The sequence below is a fragment of the Merops nubicus genome, unplaced genomic scaffold (assembly GCF_000691845.1).
Source record: "Merops nubicus isolate BGI_N331 unplaced genomic scaffold, ASM69184v1 scaffold10301, whole genome shotgun sequence".
Taxonomy (NCBI): domain Eukaryota; kingdom Metazoa; phylum Chordata; class Aves; order Coraciiformes; family Meropidae; genus Merops; species Merops nubicus.
In genome coordinates this window covers 44167-65839 of record NW_008587631.1, presented here as the reverse complement: position 1 = coordinate 65839, position 21673 = coordinate 44167, and the positions used below count along the sequence as shown (strand labels likewise).

Here is a 21673-nt window from a genome sequence, read left to right as displayed (position 1 = left end):
CAGGAATTGTCTCGGTCTTGGAAACTGATGTTAACATAGTGAGCTTTCACCCTCTCCAGGGCATAATTATTTACTACGCAATAAATTATCAATAGTTATGAAGTTTGTTCCCCAATAAATCCAGCCTTAGTGACTGGTAACAATAATACTTCAATTCACTGTGCATTTGAAAGACACCACATAGAAAAACCATAAACCCATCCTCATTAGTGAGCTGAAATAGAATGCCTTATGGCCCATTTACAAAGAGATAAAGACAATTATCCAGCTGCAATATAGTTCCTTAAGAGTTTCTGCTTGAGACAGCAATTTTGTGATGTAACCAGCCTTTCAGTGAGAACTAGAGAGGTCTTTCACTAACTGCTACAAGAGAGATTAAGCCACTGGCTTTGTTTAGTATTTCTAGTGTCCATATTTCTTTAATGGATTTATTTTTTTTCACACAGGCACCCTAATGTTCATTAATTGTTTCCACCTGAAGAACTGTATGCATACAAAGAAATTTTTCACTAACAAGCCATTTTGGTGACACCAACCATGATGTTGTTTGGTTTATATGATGTTATCCCTTGTAATATCTTTGGTCTGAGCGAATAATACAGTTTTCAGAAAACAGAGAGAAGAGGGATTTGGCACTTACATACACTGTAGAAATGAGGGTGGGTAATTGATTTCAACATTATCAAGAATTTCGATATAAAATATTCTTCTGCTGACTGCTTGCCCAGCTAGGAAGGATATCGTCATTAATGGGCAACACATGAGCCAGATCCCTCCCTCTGGTCTTAGATCATATGCAAGAGATCCAAGGTGGCCCACCACTGGAGGAATGAACAGACCAATGTATTCACTCACAACACATAACATAGCAAAGAAGGGAGCATGTCAATTCCAAACCAGGCCATGGGAGAAGGAAGGACCCAGGCAATCAGTCCAATCTCAATCATATGGTAATTGCTAGGGAAAAAGACCCATAATTCCCTTCCTGTGTTGATCTCATCCCACCATTACTAGGAACTCTACTTGCTGTGAAAAGTCAGGGAGCCCTTTGATAACCAGAACCCCCCCACAGCACTGTATAGGCCTCCTAACCCCACTACAACCAGAGTCAGCTCTTATAGAGGTGGCTTCTTGTACCACCTCCAAGTTACTGTGGAAGGTGGGGGTACCTCGTGGTGATCTCCTAATCAGTTCTCACCCAAGGATGGCCAGGCACTGGGTGAAAACCCATCAGGAGGGTCTTTTTTGCCTGGCTGTGGACATCATCCATATGCCAACCCTCATTTGGGGCTGGGGGTTTAACCCCAGCACTTCAAATATGTAGTTTAAATATTCTTTTTCCAGTACTAATACATATGGACCTCCTGCTGTGACTATAGATAAGTTAATAGGGATAAAATATAGGAATCCTCAATTCTGTTTTTAACAATATATTTTCCCATGTAAAAAAATTTCAAATGTTACACATTCAAATTGACATGTTTCAGTACCAAATCCCTATTAAACCACAGCCTGACTTAATCCTACCTAACACATCTTGTTGTATTTTATTATACAGCATAACTTCAAAATTAAGGTATCCTTGCCTGAACACAGTATGAAAATACTTTTATGTTTAAATTGTGACAATTTGGAATTACTGATTTTTAAAAAAAAAATTGTTTTAGAAAGCAAGAATATAGAATTAATCTGTCCCAATGTAGACAATGGTCATATAAACAGCACCATAAATATCATTACCCTAGGACAGATAATATGGAAGAAAAAGGTCCTTGCAGATGCAATTCACCTCATCCTAAGACAAGCCACTTGAAAAAAAGTGCCTTTGTTGACTCTATAGGAAGTTCAGACCAGGACTCTACATCTACAGTGTAACTGAGTCAGGTGATACTGGCCAAAAACTCTTACTTGAATTTTCTGAGCATTTCTGAAAAATGCGTATCAATACAGAAAGTCTCCAAGGGAAAGGGAAAACCTATGGTACCTGAACAGAAAAAAAAAAACAAGAAACACAAAGTAAAGCTGATGCTGATATATATGTGTGTGTGTGTGTGTGTGTGTGTGTGTGTGTGTAACTGAATGTCTAACAGCCGTACAGAGACAATACAGCTGCTTATTGCAGCCCCGGAGTATTTTCCACCTCAGTGGGTCAGTGCTCAGTCAGATCCAGCTATAGTGAGGGCAAGGGGATCCCTCTTCCATGACATTAAAGATAACATTAAGATTCAGTTTTTCCCCAGCTTTCAAAATATGAATAAAAGCAAAACAAAAAGTGGAATGCATCTTTATAACAGTGAGCTTTTGAATTGCATGTGGATATTTTTCTGGTAGTGATTTTCTGATCTCTTTTTAAACTAAAGGTATTTCTGTTATTGTTTTAAGATATCTGAAAAACAAACAAAAAAACCCAAACTACTTGCTCATGAAATCTCCAAAACAGGAGAAAGCAGAGAAACTAAGCATATGGATGTTTTCTGTATTTTTGAACACACATCCTGTCAACTTTAGCTGAAGCTATTTGCTTTGACACCTTTGGGGATCAAAGTAGGAGTTCATGACAGAGTAAGGCAAGTGTGGAATACCAGATGGCTTCAGTGCATTAAATGAGGTTTTGTCTAAAGCTCTAGTGTGGTCACTCCAAATTTGTCAAGTCTGTGTTTTTTAATTAATTTGTAATTAATATTAAGAAAATAACCTTAATTATAACATTGGAATACATAGATGAAAAGCATCATGTTTTGTTATTACATTGCAGTATGTTGTAATGCATTAATAATAAAAATGTAATTTCAGGTAAAAGAAAATAACATCTGCCAATTTATTGATGCTTTCTTTTCTTATAGCCATATTTCAGGGACATTCCTGATCCACCTCACACCCTACAGCATGCAGCTAATGTTGGTCAGAAACTTTTGTGCATCTGGTAAAAATATTGTTTACTTCTGTGCTTCAGAAGAAAAGAAGTGACTGATTACCATATTCTAGTTTTCTGCCTCTCTAGTCATGTCTCATCCTGATGAAATAAACCTTAGCAATGTCAAGGATGAGGTACAAAGAGGAGGCAAGTTCTTGAGGAATTAAAAGATATCGTTAGAGAAATGCTGTTAAAATGTTAGAAAAATATGCTGTCACCTCAAAGTAGATCACAGATGAGTACTAATATTAATTTTTTCCATGCACAGAAGAAAAATGAGAAAAATTACCAAGAACTGTATCACACACAGAGTCTTCTACACTGCTGTCTAAAATCTATTAGATTTACATATCCCTCGTTACTGTTTTCCAATATAAGGCTGAATCAATATAGTATCAGTCCAAACATTAAGATTTAGAATTCTCCCCCAGAACATCCAAACCTTTATTCTATCCAGGGGTCCCCCACTAGGTTGTTTAATTTAATTATTTAATTATTTAAATACTAGCTTGTATTATATAAGGTGTCTTTGAAGTCTTTCTAATGAAGTAGGCCAGCATCACTGCTGGGGTAATTCTGATTATGTCAATGGAGTTTCCCCTGTGCCTGTAACCTTTGGGTCATTTCTTTGAAGTTCTCATTTTATTCTCACTCTATTCTATTCAGCATAAAATTTAACATCATAACAGGTCTAAGAAGTGGAATAGACTATTTACTGTTTAAGACTGTGAATAAATTAATTGCTATGCCTCTTAAAGTCATTAATGCCACTCAAACAAATTTTTCAGCATATTTACTTTTCTTGCACAGTTTTCCAAAATACGAAAGTGTCTTTGTAGAAATGCCAGACCTACTAACCTTGTTATTTATTTCATGAACTCAATAGGCGCTTCTGGGGAGGTAAATTCCTAGCATATATGTGTATTATTTTGGGAATTAAGCTTGGCTTCTTGTCAGAATTTAAGAAGAAGATAATGCTTAATTTCTCTCCAAAACTCTCTCCAAAACTAGACATTCATGACAAAATTTTCTTTACTGTTGCATTAGTTCTCTGAAGTATGTAAGTATAGACCAAACATTTTAACAAGGTGTATTATTATGCAGCGTGACAGACAACATAAACAACAGCAAAAGGAAAATAAGTTTATGGTTAAATACACTTTTCCATTTAATTTTTACATTCCCTTGTTCTATGGGTAGGAACACTTGGGCAGCTATTCTAGGTTATCCAAATTATCGTTAACACAATCGACACTAGCTCTGTTTTCTTTTTCCAGAATAAAAAGACAATGGATTAGAAAATACAATGTGACTTTTGATTTTGTGATGTTTGTCTTGAAACAATGTCCCACTGGACCAACACAATTTCTGAATTACTTAGTTGGAACTTGTATACACTTCTCTGATAATGATATTATCTACTAATTAACATAATTTATACTGTATTCCTTGTTTTGTGGAATTTTTTTTTTGAGTAATATTTTTATGACTCTCTACTTAGCACTACATATCCTCTTCATAAGTAATTTTTCTGATGTGGAAGGTTAGGAAGTCTGTCACTAAACTATTTACTGTGTTACAGATTTATTATTTGACAATGACAGCAATGTGCCAAAATGCTTTATTCATCCTCAGACAAATAATACTCATAGTAGTATGAGGAATGAACAGTTTAGAGAAAACAATAATCAAAGATTCTTTAATCATCTTTACAAAGAATGCTGTGACCTTTCTAACCTTTATCTGCTCCAGGTGAAGGACTTCTACAGTCTTGGAGATAGACACGCACTATCTCTACAGTGATTAAGCCTTCACCTCAACCTTTCTGTTTCTCCATCTTTTGTTGGAGAAAAGCAAAAATTTCAGGCATTTATCTATATTTGAATTTGGAAATCAGTTAATCTTTTTAAAGTTACCTTTTCACCATATTGAAAAATTATTTCATTTGGAAAGCTAGTGCCTGAAAGTGATTTTTTTTAGAAATTCTATTGTATAAAGTGATTTGCAGCCACTGGGAAGGTTGTTGTCCCTGCCTAAAAAATATGCAGGCAATGTGACAAACCTATTTAGCCATAGATGCAGGCCAAAATGGAGACATGCGAGTCCCAGTGGTACCCTGCATATATTTGACTCTGTGTAGGCTTTGTGACCTATTAGAGTGTCTATTTTAAGGATTACATGCAACTGAAATCCTAGAATCACTCACACTGGGACAGAGGTGGGTGGTATTTTGAAAACCAAACTCACAAACAATTCCAAGTTTTACAGGTGGCACCCATCCCAAAACTGGTGTGTACCAAAACTGACACTGAAAGTGGGATCTGGATTTTGTATTTAGGCCCATCGATATTTTAAAAATTTATCCTTTGTATGGCTTTTACTTATTTCTTTCTTCTTCATTTACCTTTATATCCTTCAGAAATTCTCCTAAAGTTTGTCTATCTGTGGTAAGTACTAAAGCACATTTCTTAAGGTTGATATCCATCACTAGGGACTATATTAGCTAAGCTTCTCAGAGTGTGAAACTAAACAAAAGCGGTTTCTATGCAGCCTTGTGTCTCTACACTGTTCAGCTACATTATTCACTGGCTCCCAGCAGGCAAACCTCTGAAGTTTTCCCTACTTATTTAAATTAATCTAAAAATAAATCTGATTAAATCACCACTGGAGGAAATTTATCTCATATTTTGCAATCAGAAAGCAATGTTTATCACCAGCTTGGTTTCAAATAAAGCTGTTTAGCTGTATTTTTTTTTTTTTATTAAAAATAGTTTTTAAAATACTAATTTCAGTTTCACAGATTGAAAAACCCTGAATAGTATAACTTATGCATGGAAGAACATAATTTCCCTGTCTGTGACTTATTTTGGAGACATTTTTATGTTTCTTGATACAGATTAAATTTTTCAAAACATATACACATAAATGCAATATAAAATATATAGACTTACAATTTTAATTTACAGTTGAAAATCCAAGAAAGGTACTTAAAGCCATTCTCAATATACCACAGGATTTAGAATTACTTTTAAATTCCTCTCAACTGCAGTGTTTATCCTTGAGGAAGTTACTCATCTTTGACTGTCTGGCTTCCTAGACCTGATGCCTCACTTGAATTATGCTTTCATTCAAAGATAAGTGTCTCTAGTTAGAATCCAGAAGTCTCAAAGGAGACCCATCCTTTGCTAGCACTTCAGCTTTCTAGTAATTCAAAAATCTTTATCAATCTCAATGATACTTAGCAACATTATTTAAATTCACCAAGTCCTATCTTTTATCAGTGGAAAAATCTCTCTCAGTGTTACTGGCTGTTCCTTTTCTCCCTGCCATTAGGTATTTTGTATACTTCCATAACAGCATCCCACATACCTTCTTCCCCATCTAGTAGTTCTGTGTGGTACAGCTCTGTCTCCTCACATGGAAATTGTTCCAGGTCTCTAATTATTTCCATCATCCTATTCTTTTCTGGACCATTTCCATTTCTGCTATATCCCTTATGAAATTAGACGATTGAGATTTACCAAAGTATTAGACAGAAGGAGTGTCATTGATTTATGTATCACGTTTTGTTATACTCTATCTCCCTATAAACACCAGTTCTCACAGTGTACTTTACATTTCAAACATTAGCGCACACATAAAGACGTGTGTAAGACTATCTAAATTTAATCTTTTTGTGTGAATTTAGAGTAGCTCCAGTGGTACTTCCCACATGCATACCTTCCAATCTTCAACACATATTTGCACAGTCTGGAGCTGTTCTTAATTTTTGGTACAACTAAGTGCTTTGGTATTCAGCCTTCATTAAAGTGGTCTTGTGCTCCAGGATAATATTATTATTTTAACTTAAGCTGTCTGACTCATTTTTTAGCTGTAAATGTTCTTACCAAAAATGTTGGTCAGCTAGACTTAGACAGAAGGTAGAGACATTTTTGCAATTATTTCTCTTTAAATAAAAAAGGTGTCCAAGGAAAATTTGAACATGTTAATACACAAAAAGTAACAGAAACCAAAATCAAGGGTTTGAGTAAGGCTATTATACTTAAATGGTCAACTATACTGAGCATCTTTTCCTTCCACAGATCCTCAGAAGTAAAAAAAAAAAAAAAAAAAATGCTAAAAATTCAGATTTTCAGGCACCTGAATTTGTACCCAGGAGCCCCATTTGAAACATCCACTTCTGTAATCCTCGCTCAAAGTTTTTATAAGAAACAGCTGAGGAAATGAAAAAAATGTTGTTGTTTTTTTTGTTTGTTTGTTTTTGTTTTTTTTTTTCTTTGAATCAAATTCAAAATTGTTAAAAAAAATCTTTCTAACCTTAAAAAGAACATGAAGTATATAACAGTATAAGAATAATATATCTTTAATTTCAATATTAATTTTAAAGTACTCCTGAGCTCTATTAGAACACTCCAAACACAGCTTTGCCAGGTTTCTTTGCCAAAAGACAGTAAAACATAATAAAGGATTTGCATTGAATCACTGTTTCTCTACTGATACGAGAACAGCCTACTATGAAAGATATTATTTAATTCAAAATGCTGGAGAACTGTATAATAGAATAAGCAGAAGGTAACATTTAGAATGAACATGAGGAGGAAAAAAAATAATCTTTTTAAAAAAAATGTAGTCTATCAACATGGGCCCAAGCATGCAACGCTTCCAAAGGAAGAGATGTAATCCTCATCACTGGAGTACTTTAGATTTAAGCCACACAAGTTGCATGGGAATATATAGCTGAGAGCAAACCCACACTGCCTCGAGCTGAAAAGTCTGAATGATCTAATGTCTTCTGCCTCTTAAACAGAGTATTGAATAACAACACAGGTGACAAGGTTTTGATTGGGAGGATGAAGTTTTTTCGGTTTGTCTGTGAGTTCTTTTTTTGTGTGTGTGTTTTTTGTGGTGGGTTTTTTTGCTTGTTTGGTTGGGGTTTTTTGTTTGGTTGGGGTTTTTTTGGGTTTTTTTTGTTTGTTTGTTTGGTTTGGTTTTTTTTTTCTTTTGGTTTTTACATAAATTTATGGCACTTAGATCTTTAGAATTACAATGAGCTCTTCAGATTGCTGGTACACAACCTCAGAGATTTCTTTCATCCATGCTTCCACACTCACTGAATGACTAGCCTAACTTTCATATCTACAGTTTCTCTCTAAGTTTACCTTGTACCCTTTCTCAGAAGGGTTTTGATGTCTTCTTCCTAGATTGGTATTATTTTATTTCCTCAACTTTCTTTCCCTCAATATTTTTAACCCTCTTTACACTATACCAGACATATCTATTAATCCCCTTTTAGCTGTTAGATTTAGCATATGCCTTTTCTATTATATTCTCCCTTACATTTCTTCCTCCTCCTCCTCTGTATCACTTTGCCTTGTTTTTCATAGTTACTAACTTTTTCTTACCAGTGTCCTATTTCCATCCTTTATAATGGTCTCCATGCACATAGCTCCCTTGACTCAAACTGACTCCCTCTCCCGGTTCTGATGAAGGGAATTCTTTCCAGAGACATACTGTAGTGTCTTTAGCATTTAAAATTTTAAAATTTCTCTATAAGAAACCTGTTTACTTAAGAAAAGCAAACTTGAGAATTGTTCTAAACTGTCAACCCCTTCTTTCAAAGGATGCTATTCTTACCTTTTCAGTGTGTAGTGTGTCTAATGCACCCAGAAACAAACAAAATTCAGCAAGGCAGAAGGAAGAAAAATAATCCATTATTATAAATAAAATCTAGTTCAAGAGAAAAGATTCCTCCTTTAGATGTTGACAGCACCATAAGTGCTTATATCTAAGTTCATCAACATTATAACTCACATCTGCGTACAAAATTCTGTGCTACTTTCCTTCATTTAGGACCCTGTTCTCTCCACTGATTGTAAAAGAATTCTAGAGTAAATTATATATAGACATCTCTACAGTTAACATCCACAGCTGGTTGGATTACTCCTCGCAGGAGGAGACACATGTTCAGAGGAACAAATCAGCATTGCTAATGCGGAGTCAGTGGAATTATGGCCTACACCAGCTATAATCAAGATATAACAACTCAATTGTATTAAACTCCAAAAATCAAATATGGCTGTCAGTACAAGGGTCAGCCTCAGCACTATCTGAACCTTATTTGATTTGTGGGTTCTCATCATCTCTTTTGTCCTTAATTATAATATGTTTTTTTCTTGAAATATGCACAATAAATTCTGCCTGTCCAAAAATTCAGGACTTACTTCAGAATAAATGTTCTAGTACTTCTAATGTTTTATAGTGCCCTTTTCTTACCTCCTTCCTTGGAACAAAGGGTGATCAGAGTGTGAACGGTATCCATCAATTCAAGCTGCTGTTTCTGCAGGACACTGTTATTGCTTGTTGCCTTGTTTAACTGCTTCTCTAGTTCCTGGATTATGTAGCTTTGTCGTGTGACCAAGCTTTGTAGGTTCTCTTTTTCCTCCTTCAAAGTGTCCAACTCCTCTTTATGCCTTTCTTCCATTTCTAAAATTCTGTGCTCAAGTAAACTAAAATAAAATAAAACAATTAGTAGATAATTGTCATGCCTACAAATTATTCATTTTCATTTTCACCATAGAATTTAACACATAAATAATTTATTCTAAAATGGTCACATCTACCAATTCATCCAATGAATTTCTCTATCAAAGAGCCAAATATAAATGATCCCTAGGGCTGCATTTTGTGATGTTTGCATACAGTAGTGCTTAAAGTGCATGGAACTGCATATCTAGTTGTTATAGCCACCCAAGCCCATGAGCATAGAGACAGTAACACGTTTGTATATAGAAGTTCAGGCAGAAAAGCTTAAGGTAGGCAAAGGAAGGAGAAGAACAGAGCATTGAAGAGGACATTATTAATAGTACAGATGGGTCAATATGATAAGAGACAAAAATCAGGGGTAAACCAAAGAGTTTATGAAGGGCCTTGCCACTTCATGGGAGTTAAGCATTAGGAGCTATGGAATACCATCAAGGGATATGGAACCCACAATAAAAACACCATTTGATGTGGTCTTGGAATCTTGGAGAGGAATTGTACACCAGATGACTGGAATCTGCTTTCACATAAAGAATAGTACTGTTTTCTCAAAAGACAAATCAGAAATTTGCATTTTAAGGTAGACTTCCCTTGTTTTCCTTGAGTCCACAAACATATGGCGACCCTGCCTTTTCTGGTTCCACAAAAGGCTCCTTAGACAGAAATTTTGCACCATGCTATGTGAACTGCTTACATCAATTTTTATGAATAATTTTACACATGTATGGAAACATTTCCTCCTGATTAATATATTTTTTTTTTATAGTGTTTCCTCTCTGTCCTGAGTTGGAAGTATACAATTTACAAAAACCAAAGGCATATCAGATTATATCTGGAAGAATAAAAGTGTTGTAGACATAAATGATAGCTAATAACTGTCAACAGTGAACAAGAAGATTTTTTTCACGCCAATGCTTTGATGCTATGGTGAGAGTTTGGCAGAAATAATTTATTAATATTAGATAAAAAAAAAATATTTCAATCCCTCTGCTACTTTCTGTTGAGTAATTTTACTGCATACAGCAAAAGAGGTGTTTTTCATGCCCATAAACCAACTGGTGGCTACAAACGTGCCAACAAACTGCTTCCTGTTTGTAAAAGTCAACCTTAGGTCTTATTTATTTGCACTCTCCCCCCACCTTTGTTTTTACTTCTGGATAATAGATCAGTGGCAAAATGCCTGCATAATTTCAGGTCATTTAACCTAGTTGAAGAATGTAATAAAATCCATATGGAGTTGTTTCTACTAGATATCATGGAGCCTTAATATGAGCTGTTACAAATGATAACAATGCAAAGATTAAATTCAGACCCTGGATTTGCTGTACAAGCTAGAGTAATACAAAACTTTTTTTTTTTTTTTTTTTTTTTTAAATAGAGGAAACCAAGCAACAAGTCTCTTTTTCTGAAACATTATAAATGTGGAACTTACAAAGATACTGAAGAAAATATACTTTGTAATATCAACATATCTAGCTCTGTGAAAGCCAGAAGGATCTGAGTTAAGGGGGAAAAAAAGAAAAGATGAGAAAGAAAAACACTTTTTCGTGGGGTCCCAGATGCAAAGGGGAATATGATACCTCATTCTAAAAGACTCATTAACTTGTAACAAAAGCATAACAAGATCCAGTGGACTGGAATCAGATGATAGAAAGTTTCAATCTGAAACAAAGCATGGACTCTGAAACCAAACAAAATATATTATTTTAACACCTTATCATACCTATAGCTGATTTTTTTTCATCACCTGAACTCTAACATTTAACACAATGCCTTTATGCGCTAGACTCACATGGATTTTTTTGCACGTATTTATGTGGAACTCTCTGAGCTTGGTTATGCAGAACTTAAGACTGATTAGTAAGTCTGAAGTAAAAAATGTTCTGATGGAACTGGTTTTAATCATAAACTACTGTTAAAAAAAAAAAAAAGTTTTATGTGAATTCTGTCAGTTATGTCCACTTTTTCACAGAAACTATAGAAATGCTGGTTTTGACTCTAGATTTTAACTTTTTGTATAGACTATAAGTTCCATAATGCACTTTGGATAGTTCTGGGTACAGTCTGTGGTAGAATGGGTGCTGGGTGTGGCTCCATCCCACTTCAGTCCATTGAAACTGTTGTATGTTGTCAATGTAAGAGAAGATGCCATTCCTGAAGCCAGAATATAGTTTTACAGCTAAATGGTAAATAAAGACAAAAAAAGTTCCCTTTATCTCTGTCCGTATCCTCATACGGTATGGGGCATTTCCCTAATTTCACAACATCTTAGTCGCATGTCTACATCTAAATAATTTCTATATCTAGATGATTTAATGTAAAAAAAAAAAAAAGAGCCTCTGATAGCCACTCTTTGTGCATTGCATTATTTGTTTCCCACCATAGCCTTCCTAAGACCACAGTAAATGAACCCATGGTGATGACAATCTTATTTGTAGCAACACTGGCCATGTCAAGCAAGAAGGAAGAATCTGACAATACTTAGAGCTTCCCATTTTGGCATCTCCAGAGACAGACATCACACAGATGTTTTATGGGTTTAGTAATAATACATCCTTATGAGTGGTGTGTCAACAACATGTGGTGAAAAGATGGGAGTGTCACAGCACTTGGTTCCTTTACAGTTTTCTATTTAGACTAAAATTCCTGTTATTATAAACTGCAAAACTAAGCTATTTTATGGAATGCATATGCATTTAGGCAATGATCTTTCTATATCCATATATCTAAAAGAGATAAGAATATGTCTTGAGGATAGGACCACTCCCTGTACTCCTGCGAGAAATCAAAAACATTCATTGTGTTTTACTAAGATCAATGAGAAAACTTTGGTCCATGCTGCAAATGAACAAAAGCAGAAACTTCACGCATAGATTGGGAATTTCTGCACAGGGCTGTTCTAAAAGGAAGAAACGCTTAATACAAGAAAAGCTGCTGGTATGGCCTTTGACTCCAATTTGTCCAGAAGTTTTCAATATATTTTTATATTCATATTTGTTACAGCTCATTTAATTTTAAAAAGAAAGTGCTAGAATCCTCATAAAAAAAAAAATCTTCAAACAGGTTGAAAACAAAGATATTTAGATTTTTTTTTTTTTTTTTTTTTTTTTTTTTTTTTTTTTTTTTTACAGTTGCAAGACCACAAATAGCATGAAGAAATATCTGCTGAGTGCTTGGTAAAGGTAATTCCTCAATTTTTTAAAGAGGCATTGTGAAGAAAGAATTAAAACAAAAATCTTTCTACTAGTTTTCATTAATGACTATTGCTGATATAAAATGTTAAACGAAACAAATCGAAAAAGCTGTCACTATACCAATTCATCTGTAAAAATCCACTGAAATTGTTATGTAACACTCTCTTATAACACTTCCCAGTTAAATGTTATGGTCATGATGTTATGACTATTTTTACAGTAAGTTTACTGTATACATTCCCAATAATCTGAAATTCCTCCACATTTTCTATGTTTGAAATTCCTATATGTTTGAAATCATTACTGACCTAGACAGATGAAGCAGTCATGGGAATTATCACACTCATAATAAAAATAAATCACCACTCCATTATATATAATATATCCAATAAATACCAATATTATTCATTGGACAATAACTTTTGTACTCATTATCTAGAAGACAATTAAATTAAAAAGAAATACATACACACTCAAACCTGGACAAGATTTTCCTAAAGGTTAACTGTGTCTCAGTGTCTAACCCACTGATCTTAGCGAGACGAGAAATCTATTTTCAACCATACGAATGATGTGTTAACTTTGTCAGGTTATAAGCCAGTGGGATGCCTCTGTGCAGCTGTGCTGTGTCCTGGAGACTCAGAAAAAGCCCTCTGATAAGACTGGAGAGGGTAGAAGGCCCGTACAGAACTAAAACAACGACTTCCAGTGAAAGCTGTTGTCGTTTTGAAAGGTGATGAAGTAGAACATATAGAAAGCACTCTGGTAGCTCTCGAGGGAGGAAGGAAAGTCTGGTTTACACAATGTGCCTTATAAGGTAAGTAGTTTATTCACTAATCCATTCCAGACCACAGCAGTTTAAGAGAATTTTCTATCTTTGTTTTCAGAGCCCTCAGTTTAGACATGTGAGAACAGGATATAGCCCAGATCTTAGAGATGGACATATTTTGCAATAGAATAATATTTTTAAAAATCTGGATTTATTAAAAAAATACAGATAGAAACTTTTACTTTATCAAGTTGTTCAATAAATAAAGACAAGTAACTTCACACTAGAAAAAAAAAAATTCTTAGGCTGTATGCATGTGGTTTTCTTGTATTGTGAATGCATAAGAAGATGAACAGGTAGAGGATTTAAATGCATAATTTTGAGTGCAAGAACAGTATTTTCTCATTGAGACTGCTTCTTTGTACCTGCTTTTACATGAGTAAAATTTTTCCTATATTTGTTAGATACTGATTACTTACATTTATTCTGGTGGTTTAATATTACCCAATCAGTTTAAGGAAATAATAGAGTATGTATCCCCACGTTTCTCAAGGCCACTAAAGTAATGGGTCACTTAGCATCCATAAGCCATAATTTTTTATACCAGTGACAAGATAATTCCATTGAAATCACAAAAGTAAGGTGAAAAAAAAAATAGATTTATCTTTTTAACATATGCAAAAGCTGCAAATAAAATGTGTCAGGCATATTGTGTTTCCTCATCTTTCACAGTCAGATGAAATTTCAGGAATCATTCTTGAGTCCTCACCTTTCCCGGGATAAAAAAGTTCTTGTTCTGAAAATGTTAATTGGGTTTGATTGTCTGAAAATTCAAGTTGAATTTTATGTCTAAATTTCATTTTCAAGATTTATTGCTGGAAGATCCAGAATTCCATTATATTTTTCCTCATTTGTTTCATTTGAGAAAATAAAAAGTTGTTTTCTCAACTGCATATTGAAATGGCACACAATTAGTTAAATGCAGCTGGTACATTCTAGGGAAAAAGAAGAGGGGCCTTATACAGGCACTTAAGCAGGGAAATCTTTCAAGAATAAATCAAAATAGTTTTTAGAAAGTTCTTGTGGGAGAAAAAATGGCAATGGAAGAAACCACCATTTACATTATAGTGGGTGGGAACCCACAAAACAAAATTATTTATGGCATGGGAGCACTCAATAGAAACATGATTCTGGGGCAAGTGTGACTCTTCTTATGCCATGGAATCTCTTTCACTTCAGTGGGATAAAAAAAAAATTGGCTACCCTTCCCAGCAGAGGCAGGAAGTATAGAGAAAGGCCAAGAATAGATATATTTCTAGTCTAAAGAACATGCATTGGTCCCCTGTTGATATGTAGTGTTCAATTTATTTAAGGATAATATACAAGTTACCATTATACATCAACAATCAGTTTTTATTACTGTAAGCTTTTGCTTTACCTTCACTGAAAATCCAGTTCTTTGAAAGTGCCAATAAAACTTTGAAAGTCTTATTTTATATAGAGGAAATTTTAGCATACAGAGAGATATTACCTGCCTACAATACACCATCTGTTTTGATTATTTTTGTGATGATAGCTTCTACACTCATTCCCACTGTGGTGTGCACCTACTGCAAAAAGAAAGGCTCTTTCCAGAAAAACTTACAGTCCATGTAGATAATATAATTACAAGAGGTTTTTTTTTTCCTATTTTATTGATGAGAAAGTGATATGGAGAGGGATGAAAGATATTCAACTGCAACTAAATACTGAACATAACCTGATGGGTAATCTATAAGTATTGTTTAAAGTTAAGCAAATTAAAATAATTGACATGCCCATGGACTTAGTATCTGCTGTGATTACCAAGATTTGTCCCATAGTGGACTTGACACACATCAGGATCAGGACTTACAAGGCCAAGACCATGCAGGTTTTTTTTTCAAGTAGATACATCTTGACCTGTATCCATGATAGGAGCTGACGGTCCTTTTTTATAGGGTAACCATAAACTCTCCCCAGTTTTGTCACGCCCAGGGAGAGAGTAATGGAACTTGGTCAGGGTATACCAGACTTTTGCTTCATTACAACATGAAGCCCCATGTATTTTTTCATTTAGACACATACAACTAATGTTCTGAGAGAAACAACTTGGTATAAAGTGTGCTTTTTAACATACCTCTCCTTCTTAACCAAGGCAAGTAATTTTGTCACAGACCACTTCATCGTAATGTCAACCAAGTCAACGGTCAACTTAAGTAAAACTTGTTTACTGACACGAAGGCTTTACACCCTGACACATTGCTAAGATAAATAAATAAATTCAGATTATTAAGTACATAAGACTCAGTTTCTTGAGCAGCCAATAAAATTTTGTGGCTAACCAGAATGTAACAGATAAAAAAGTATTCGTATATCTAACTATGCTTGGGTTAATCCAAAATTGAAATAAGTTTGCAAAATATGTAGTTTGAACTGTAAATGCCTCATCTCTCCATGGACTATATGGAGAGACTACATATGCAGTTTTGGTGAATTACTTAATTTTGAGATGGCTGAAGTCAAAGTTAACTCCAAACTAATTTAGTTATATTTCCAATTGGTCAAGGGAAATCTGTGGAGTTCAAGAGTCTGCAATGTAATGCAGCTTCTCCAGAACAACATCTTCTGGAATTATTGGTTATAAACAGCTGTTAGACTAAATACATAAGTAGTTTTTCATAACTGGTAACAATAATGGTATATTATTTAACCATCTTTGCAACCAGACACATTTAGCAAACATGTGTTTGTAACAACACTTTCTATTTTTCATCACTGTCTGGTTCTTTGCCTTCTTTTCCCAATAGCTCCTTGCCCACTGTGTTGTTAGTTTTCCTCACATATAACCCTGGGCAAAGTCTCTCTGCCTGAATTGCTGATTCCTGTCCAGCAGCAACAGAGTCGTGCTCCCTCTTTTAGCAAACTGTTTGTTCTCACTTTAAGCAGTCCTCTAAAGCTTGTACAGGACACTTCAGTAACTACCTCACTTTTCAAGATATTTGCCTTATTTCAATGTCAAATGTACAGGAAGTAAGAAACCACTATCCTAGTCAGACTTACCTCACAGTTGTTCTTTTTAGAAGGGAAAAGAGAGTGAGGCTGCAAAGTGAAAGGACTCTCTCCTCTCTTTTACTCCTATGAGGAGTAAAAAGTGGGAGAAACAATACTGCAGACACCAAGGTTAGAGAAGAACAAGTTAGCAGAGCAGAGGTTTTCCTGCAGCCTGTGGGAGAAACCATGATGGTGCAGGTATTTCCCATGAAGAACCTCACACAGGAGCATAGAGATGTCCAAAGAGAAGCTACAGCCAGTGGAGAGCCCATGTTGCAGCAATCTTACCTACAGGACTACAGCCCTTGGCAAAGAACCACACTGGAGAAGGGAAAGAGCATGAGGAAGAAGGAGAGGCAAAATGTTGTGAACTGACCACAGCCCACATTCCTCATACCCTTGCACTTCTTGGAGGAGAGAGAGAGAGTCATGTTTGAAGTTGAGCCTGGGAAGAAAGGGAAGTAGGGTAGAAAGGTCTTGGTTTTGTTTTTATTTCTCACCACCACATGCTGTTATTAACTGGTAATAAATAGGGCTGTTTTGCCCATGACAGTAACTGGTAAGAGATCTCCCTGTCTCTATGTTGACCATGAGCTTTTTAGTCATATTTTCTCCCTCTGGCCTGTTGACAAGGTGCAGTGAGAGAGTGGTTACCGTGCATCTGGCAGTTGAGCAAGGGCAACTAAACACAGAAGTCTTCTGCAATACTAAGTCCAGTGACTCCAGGTACTGAGTCATTATGTCACAGAAATTTCCTCTTAACTGTCAATTCACTGCTTAAGATGTTATGTGCTGCTAAGCAGCTTTATTCTTCTCTTTCAATATGAAACCCAAATGTTCACTATTTACTTGTTCTTTAAATAGGGCATGGCTCCAAGTATGCTATATACACTTGAGTCTAAAGGCAGAGATCCTTCTACATGTTAGATTTTTGTATCCATTGAAATTAGAAAGTTGAACTACTGAAGATTTTCTATTTCTTATACTCCTTAATGTAGCTGATAATCTCATTTTTTATTATTAACGTTTTTCTACTTGCAAGTCCTCATCCAAGTTATCTCAAAGCTTTTCAGTAGCAGGAACTGTGGTTGTATGACTAAGTTGTCATGAAACAAATTGAGATGTAAACTTACAGTGCATATGAAAAGTAATAAAAATCAACTTGCATTTATCATACAGGAGCTAACACAGTGTAATTTCACACCCTAAATCTTTTAGCCATTTCATAAATATCACCTATACTTTCAACAGCATATTCACTTCTTCCATTTCACCAGTTGCTTAGAACAAAGTATGCATAGACCACTTTGTGATGAACAGGGAAAGAGTATAAGGGACCAATGACTCGTTGTTACCTGTTTTTCTCATGAATTTTCAGGATTTCATGTGTCTGTTGTAGCAGCTGTTTTTCTAGCTTGTACGTTGACAGTGAGTTTTCCAGCAGCTGAATTTCAAGTCTGGATGTTTGATTTAGCACCTTAAAGATAAATTAAAAACATTAGTGTTTATATTGTCCTGGTCATGTTGTTATAGCAACATAATGCAACCATTTCATTCTGATTTGATTTGTCAAAAACTGTTTTAAAATCCTTTTATAACCTCAGCTGCTCAACTTCTGCAAATGAACTCGATCAAACTATATTGATAAGTACCAGCTGATATTCTGGCACCCTGTTTACTCCAGAATGATACTAGACAGTCAGGAAAAAAAAAAAAAAAGTGATTATCAAATAAGCTTCCTTTCAATGGAAGGAACAAGAAGCATGCCTCAGACATGCATTCCTACAAAGCATGCTTAAACCAGAAGACTGCAAGAGTACTTGGAGTGAAGCCAAGCTGTTGCATCCGCTGTTTTGTAAATAGAGCTCCTGCTTTAGCTTTCCCCTGAGTTCTTTCTTTTGCAGTGTTGGCAGAAGTCTGGTGTCTGCTTATGTTATCACTACTTGCACTCTAACACAGTTTTTTAAGAAGAAGGCTGTGATCCTAAACATTGCTTTATTGCAATTGTCTTTCACTTAAGTGGTGGTCTGTATTAATAGCACAAGTTTCACCAAGTACAATTGGACCAAAAAGCCTTTCAACTAGATAAAAGAGAAAAGATTCTAACAGAAAAATAGCTCAAAAGTGGAAAAAACAGAATGCTTTCGAGAAAGAAAGCAATAATATTGTTTGTTGATTATGATGGGATGTCATCATTCATTACAGAGTTTGAAGGAGTGTGTGTAAATAGTTTTTGTAGATGTGTGTACACAACAGCTGAGATGGCATAATTTTCAGTTCCAGAAATGGTTGCTCTTTAATGAAGCCTTTAAGATCTTTCTTGGAAGGACATTTATCAGTATCATCAAAGGGTTACATGGTAATATTTTCTCATGCATGCCTGATAGGAGTTTGTTACAGAACATAAAGCAAAAAGAATGTGTCTCAAACTTAATCCAGTGCCTTATTTTTGTTTGAAATTGTTGACATTCACAGAGCAACTTGCCTTGTCCTTTTTTAAGGGTACAGGGGTTGAAAATTTTGGAAATTATTAGTATGCAGCTGTAATGTTGTTTAAGAAGGATACATTTGGAGGTGCCTGGAGGCATCAGCACACTTTCAGAAGGACCTGGCAGAAACTGAAGGTGTATTATGAAGGCTGTCAAGGTGTAAGAAGACAGGAGAGCACCAACAGATTTCCAGAGGAGACATCTGTGGAGCAACCTACAAAATGTCAATAGACCTTCAGTTAGAAAAGAAAGCCTAAAAAGAATCAGTGGGATTTTGGATGTATCAGGGATTGGGAGGGGTCATTGAGATTTTAAGGAGGTGGAGGCTCTATCTTTAGTCTATTAGACTCTTCCTTACTCTGGTATGAGTACCAGAGTTACAGGCATGAGATCCAGGCCTTCCTTTTTCCTCCTTGTATCCTGCAGACCTTCACCTCTCTGGCATGCAGCTGGCTATCTTCATCACTGCCAAGAGCAATCTCTTCACTTTCTTGAGTCACCTGCACCACTCTTTTTTGACTGATGGTAGAACCAGGGGCTACAAAGGCTTTCTTGTGGTGCTGAAAGAAGGTAGATGGGAAATACCATCACTGAGCTGTACTGGAGTACTGGAACAAGGAAGACCCACTCCCCTTGTTATCTTGAACATCCCTTAAATTCTTCAGCAATAGTTATAGAAGGAGGAAGGCATTCACTCCTTCCTGAAGTTGCTAGTGATACCTCTACCTTGAAGTGGTTTCACAAAGGAAAATTAAGACAGAGACAATGAATATTTTGTCCCTTGCCTGCTTAAAAGGAGAAACATGAATGAGTACTCAACACTTAGACCCAATTTGGTCTATTGGGATATAAGGAAGAGTTCCTATATCCTCTTTTACTTTACTGAACATATGATACTACAGTTCATAGGTCCTCACCTGTTAGGTTTCCATTTAAATATTCTGTTGATACTGAATTAAAGATTTTCCCCAACAATTTCATAAGCCACTGTACTATGTTTTGGAAACTGTGGTCATTTGAGATCACAACATTTCTAAGTGAGAGCTGATCTACTAACCAAGATGTGGAGAAAAAGGTATAGGGAACTCATGTAGGACAGCGTATGTTTTTTATAATTACTGTTCTTTCTCAGTGTACAGGGATATGATTATGTAAAAACTTGGTAATATTGTAAGCATGACTAAGGACATTAGAACAGATAATATAATCTTTCAAGAAGTACGTATGCTGCTAGAACAAACAAATGCAATACTTTAATTCACCTGTTATAAAAACAGTGAATGCAATGCAGCTGGTAATACACCACATGCTACAAAGATCAAGAAGTCAGCAAAAATAATAAAAATTAATAAGCGTCTTAAACCAATAAAAAAAGGTCAAAAGACAAAAAGTACTATGTAGCTATGTGTTAAGCCCAGTATGAAATTATACTCTGTGTTATGACAGTGATACTCATATAATTTCAATCCTAACAGTGATTTTAATTCTAGGAATAATATAGAGATGGCTCTTTAAATTCATGTGATGTTATACGATTTTACAGTACTAACAAATACACGGTGTTTTATAACAAAACTGATGTTTGTCCCTCTCTCTGCAGAGTTTAAAAGCTGCAAACATACACCGCTTTTCAAATAGCTGGAAACATCTTACAGAAAATAAACAAGCTTTCTTGTATTTAGTAAAGAGGCAAAAATCAATGGAGATCAAAGGCTCTGTTATAGACTGAAACTCATTATTTATTGTGACATGTGTATCATTCATAGTTGGTAGCTGGGCTGTTTATTTGAAGTCAAATGCTGATTTAGTTTCCTGCACAGTCCTTCTTGCCTTACACACACAAAGCTAAATATACTGACTAAATCACACTCAAAAGAAATGTGTAGCAAGGGTCAGTCATCACCACTGTTGGTACCAAGAAACAGTGTGTGTGTTTCTTGGAGTCATGTGTTGAAATGTTTTCTGTGGTGATACATTAGAAAAGAAAGAGAATTGAGAAAGTTCTCTTCATTTAACAGCTTTTAGAAAACCCCTCTGGGAACATACCTGGGTTTCAACATCCGTGAGTTTCCTTGTCTGCTCTGCTGTCTGGCTGAGGAGGCTGGTCCCTATCTCGAGCATGGTGGCGGTGTGGTTCTGCACAGCATTCTGCTGCAGCTGCACCATCTCCGATTTCATGTTTTCCACAATATAGTTCTCAAGCTGTAAAAGAAAAAAGGTGGTAGCTGTGGCATTTCTACCTGTTTAGGCATTCTGGTGACATAAGGGTGCATAGCTGGCATTCTTGCCAGAAGGGGAAATTTCAGTGTTTTTGGGGGGAGCCCAAGACTCAGCTGACCCTTTGACTGTTGAGGTAGGGACCTGACTATCTGGGTATCCCCTTCTAAACACAGATCCCCAATACTTTTCCAAGTGTCACAGCCTGCTGTCATGAGCTGCAGAAGGCCCTGCCTGCCTCCACCTGTGTCAAGGTTGTAGTGAGCATTTGCAGTAAAGGTGCCATGGCAGCTCCAAAATGAACCTCTAAAAGAACACATTACACAACAGGGAAATACCAAGTCCTACTTGTACATTGTAACTTACAAGTGACTCTTTCCTAGAAAAGATCCCACCATATCCTACCTTCCCTGGATAATTCCTATTTCATAGACATTCAGCAACATGACTTATTACTGGGTTATGTCCCCACAGAATT

At 35.7% G+C, this 21673-nt stretch overlaps 1 protein-coding gene across 1 annotated transcript in view; it reads right to left on the bottom strand.

Annotated features, from left to right (window-relative positions):
- The window catches only part of ANGPT1 (angiopoietin 1), a gene marked incomplete at its 5' end in the record, with an annotated part of 89759 nt that extends 68541 nt beyond the window's left edge, over positions 1 to 21218 (bottom strand). The window contains 3 exons of the mRNA XM_008948992.1: positions 9188 to 9420; positions 17845 to 17966; positions 21025 to 21218. Of these exons, the coding sequence (XP_008947240.1) occupies positions 9188 to 9420; positions 17845 to 17966; positions 21025 to 21218 (549 nt within the window). The remainder of the gene's footprint in view (positions 1 to 9187; positions 9421 to 17844; positions 17967 to 21024) is intronic.
- Positions 21219 to 21673: the final 455 nt, after the last annotated feature.